The 4429-nt window shown below is 49.7% G+C and overlaps 1 protein-coding gene across 1 annotated transcript; it reads left to right on the top strand.

Moving 5' to 3' along the window:
* Positions 1–713: 713 nt before the first annotated feature.
* LOC127044337 (olfactory receptor 52B2-like) lies at positions 714–1340 on the top strand. Its single transcript, XM_050939062.1, has one exon. The coding sequence runs from the start codon at positions 714–716 to the stop codon at positions 1338–1340; it is 627 nt and encodes a 208-aa protein (XP_050795019.1).
* The last annotated feature ends 3089 nt before the right edge of the window (positions 1341–4429 follow it).

Raw genomic sequence — 4429 nt, 5'->3', positions numbered from 1 at the left:
TCTCTGTGCAGAGTAAGACTGTAACATTTTGGTTTTACACTCCAGTGGGGGGTACGAATCTGGGAAGCTGGTGGTTAATTTGGCTGCAGCCTCTCTATTGTTGGTTCATGCAGTGGCTGGTTAGAGTCTGCGTGTAACTGCAGCGGGGTGTGTCCCTGCGTGTGTGGATGCTGGTGTAAGATGGGGAGCAGGTCTGAAGCTTGTCGGAGCAGCACAGTGTGAGAGGGAGCATAGACTGGTGGGTCAGAGGGCTCAATGAAACCCCAGTTCCATGTGCCCCTCCCGGGTGAACCAATCACACTGTAACAAATGCAGTCCAGTCCTAGCCGACACTCACCTTCTCACTGATTGTCTCTTTTGCTGTTAGTTCCTGGAAATTGAATAGAAGATCCAAGTGATGGTGCATGATGCCAGCTGACAATCACACCTTTTTTGTCCCCATGACCTACATCCTGACCGGCATCCCTGGTACGGAAGAGTCTCAATTCTGGATCGCCATCCCGTTCTGTCTGATGTACAGTGTGACACTTTTTGGGAACTCTCTCCTACTATTCATCATACTAACAGAACGGAGTCTCCATGAGCCCATGTATCTATTCGTGTCCATGTTGGCTGCTGCTGATCTGCTGTTATCTACCACGGCAGTGCCCAAGATGCTGGCTGTATTCTGGTTTAGGGCGGGGGAAATTTCTTTTGCTGCCTGCCTGACCCAGATGTTCTTCATCCATGTCAGTTTTATTGCTGAGTCTGCCATCCTGCTGGCCATGGCGTTTGATCGGTACATTGCCATCTGCGACCCCCTGAGATACACCATGATACTAACGAAGTCTGTGATAGGGAAGATGGGGCTGGCAGTTGTCACAAGAAGTTTCTGTTTCATTTTCCCTGTCATTTTTGTCCTGAAGCAGCTGAATTTCTGCAGAACCAACCTCTTGCCTCACACCTATTGTGACATGGCCATAGCCCGGGTGGCCTGCAACGACGTCCCAGTCAGAGTCTGGTATGGTGTAGCTGTGGCTATATTAGTAATTGGTTTGGATTCTGTGCTCATTGCTGTGTCTTATGGGCTGATCCTCAGGGCTGTCTTCATGCTCCACTCCAAGGACGCCCGGCTCAAGGCTCTCCGGACCTGTAGCTCTCACCTCTGTGTCATGCTGATGTTCTACATCTCATCTGTTTTCTCCTATTTTGCACACCGATTTGGGCACATCATCCCAAGTTATAGTCTCATCCTACTGGCCAACCTCTATGTACTCATTCCCCCCATGTTAAACCCCATCGTTTATGGGGTGACCAGAAAAGAGATCCTGAAACGGGTGATCTATGTGTTTCATCGGTGATGCAGGAGAAGCTCCGTGCTGAGCTAAAGCAGTACATAGAAAATGCTTTGGGACTTGGAAATTAAACCCAAGTTTTCATTTGAACTATAGGGATGTTTTTATTATGTACTTCCGCTGCATAAGGTCGAAAACTGGTCTCTCCTGTCAACAGAATTTGGGTCCCATGAAAGCTATTTCCTCTCCTAGTTTGTCTCTCTATTATCGTGGGCACACGTCTGCAACAGCACAGCGCCCTGCCACAGAAAACAGCCAGACTGAGTGAGTCTTTTCTAAGTTGAAAGGAAACAGCAAAACAAGAAAGCAAAAAGGTAAAATCACGTGGTGAGAGCAAGAGCACGGTGTGTGCTCCTCTGTGACAAGCTGCATCTGAGTTGCACTCTCCATGGCCAAGGAAAGCAGCAGCTGAGGTGGACATGCCATACAGCCAGGGGAAGTGCACTGTGCTGCATACTGGGAGATGGGAGCTTTAGTGTTCATTCTGGCACTGACCTGCTGTGTCATCTTGGGAGAGTTTCTTTCCTCCTCAGTTTCTTCATTGGCAAAGGAGCACACTTTGGGGTCAACATGGAAGTCAGAAAAAAGTCTCCTCAGGGAGACAGCACAGAAATTTCAAGGCCCTCCTCCGCAGAGCCCAGAACCCGAGCAGGGGTGGCTTTTACTGTGTCATCATGGGATTCCTTGACCTGGAGATCCACCCTAAGAGGACATGGCTCGGGCAGGAAACACCCCCCAACACCATCCCAATGCAAACATGGTGATTCAGTGTTTAAACAAGCCCTAGAATTTCAACTCATCACCTCTGTATTCAGCCCAATAACTTGTGTTTGGCTAAGGCACCCCCCACAAAGATATGAGAACTCCTGAATCCTTCTCAGGGTCACAGCTTTGCTGGCCTTTGTCCCCCATTCCGTAGCCAAGACCTGCGTCCTGTTGTGGAAAATTGACAGCATGGTTGATTTTGATATACAGATATTTGGATTGGGGCTCGTCTGGGATCCACAGATGACTTCCCCAAATCAGAAGACCGCGGGCAGTTTCCCACCAAACCCTGCGCCCATCTGAGAGGTAAGAGACCTTAGAAATCTCTATTGTGGGTTGTTGGTGAAGGACTGATCTGTAGGCTCAGGATTTGGGTGAGTTATAAGCTGGATCTAAACTCTTTTTTTCCATCAGACACGCCAGATGCCCTTTAAATAGGTTCTGTTTAATCCAGATTTTTCCAGGTCAGCTGGACTAGGTTTGGTGAGCCGGATCTCAGTTTTCTAGGTCAGCTGGACCAGGTTTGGTCAGCTGGATCTCAGTTTGTTCCCCGGGGAAGAGTCACTGGGTGTGACTCGGTAGGCCTTGGACCAGCTCCTGTCGGTCTGTAGATTTGATCTGGCCTTGGATGGCCGGATGCTGTTTTCTGCCCTGACAGCTGTGTCAAGAACGTGCCTGTACGTGAGTGACGGTCATGAGGCCAGTGTGAATGCCAGTTGTGGGAAAATGCCCCGAGCCTCCTGCGAAGCCTAACAGTTTGTGACTGGAAGTGTCTCGAAAGCAAGCCTCACAACCATGCTTGGAGAGATTGTGAGGACCTTGACTGGCATGTCCGACGAGAGGCCTGTCCAGATCTAGGTGCATGTGTGACCCTATCCTCTTTCCCAAAGCCCTTTGCCATTCTCCCACTTGGAGTCTTGGGCTCCCTGCCCTGCTCGGAGAGAGGGTGAGTCCCAGTAATCCGCCCACCATCCCTGAGATACGAGGATAGCTGACACCGGTCTCTAGAAGACGGGTCGATGCTCTTTGCCAGAAGAGGGTGTGCGGGGACCGCACCTTTCACCCTAACCTCTTCCCTTTCCCCTCCCCTGCCAAGGGCCGGCTGAAGCCACCGATGGGTCCTAGCATCTTAACATGGATATGGATAGTCATGGAACCATCGGCGGGTCCAAGATCACTCTGACCAAGGTGTAGACAGTCAGGGCAATCTGAAATAGGCATTCCTAGTGTGTGAGCGAAAACGAGCTGAAATAAGAATGGGGGTCAGAGAGCCAAAGGGCATTCCGGTCCCACCTAAAGGCACGCCTGCTGCTTATATGTATACGAATTATGGCCAGTCAACAAGTAAATACTTAAAGAAATAGAATTGGTACACCAGAGACAATCCAAAACTGCAGTTCCCCCTGGAAGGGAGTTTCGACCTTGACAAGATTGTTTCCTGCGGGGCGCACTTCTTGCCAACGCCGTGCCTCAGAGGCAATTTGATGTGTATTTTAATCAGTATAAAGAAACAGAAAAAATGGTACCGCACAATTAAAAGAGATAAATCCTTTCCAATTCCTGTGTTGTGAAGGTTATTTTGTGCTTGTCATAGGTTCAGGGCTGGAACCCCATCCCGAGGTAGGAGCCACTATGGACCCCGGGAAAGTGAGTGATCCCGGAGTGGTCCTAAAAATAAGGTTGACCAAGGCTCCTGTCAGCAATAGGCAGACAGTGGAGGGGCTGAAAAACTAGCTGCCAGTAAATGGAGCTAAAAGCCTGTAGGTGTGAATGCTGGAATGATTGAGAGTTACACCCTGACTGATGGTGACAGGAGGTGAAAGGGCACACGGTAAATGTGGTGTGTTTTGTTGTGCGTTTTGTCCACCGTGCTAGCCTGTCTGTTAAGTGTTTTACATTTTGCCCTTTGAGGATGCCTGTCAGCTGGGTTGTGACTGTTTGCCAGGTATCCATAATGTGGGCAAGAGGGAATCTAAGCAGATTCCCATGTCAGAGAAGGGCACTCCTGCCACGTACATATACTCAAATGATGGTCCTAGGAACTAGGCAGAGAGCTGCTGCCCAGCCCCCACCGGCCCCAAGGGTAAAGAATATCAAGTGCCCTAAGGATTAAAAGCCCTACATGTAACCCTCAAACAGTGTCATGCCCTGTTATAACAGCACCTGGGCAAACTTAAACCAACTCATGAAGTGAATGTGGCTACCACCCTGCCCACTCCACAAGTGGCATCAGTGGGCAACGTTCTTGTGCCCCACCCCCCTCTTCACCTCTGACCATTGTTGTTGGTCCTCTGTCTAACTATTATGCTTCCCTCCTCAGTTCTTGTTCA

This window comes from Gopherus flavomarginatus, chromosome 1, assembly GCF_025201925.1.
Source record: "Gopherus flavomarginatus isolate rGopFla2 chromosome 1, rGopFla2.mat.asm, whole genome shotgun sequence".
Lineage (NCBI taxonomy): Eukaryota > Metazoa > Chordata > Testudines > Testudinidae > Gopherus > Gopherus flavomarginatus.
Note: the sequence above shows the minus strand (reverse complement) of the source record. Positions and strands in the feature narration are given on the sequence as shown.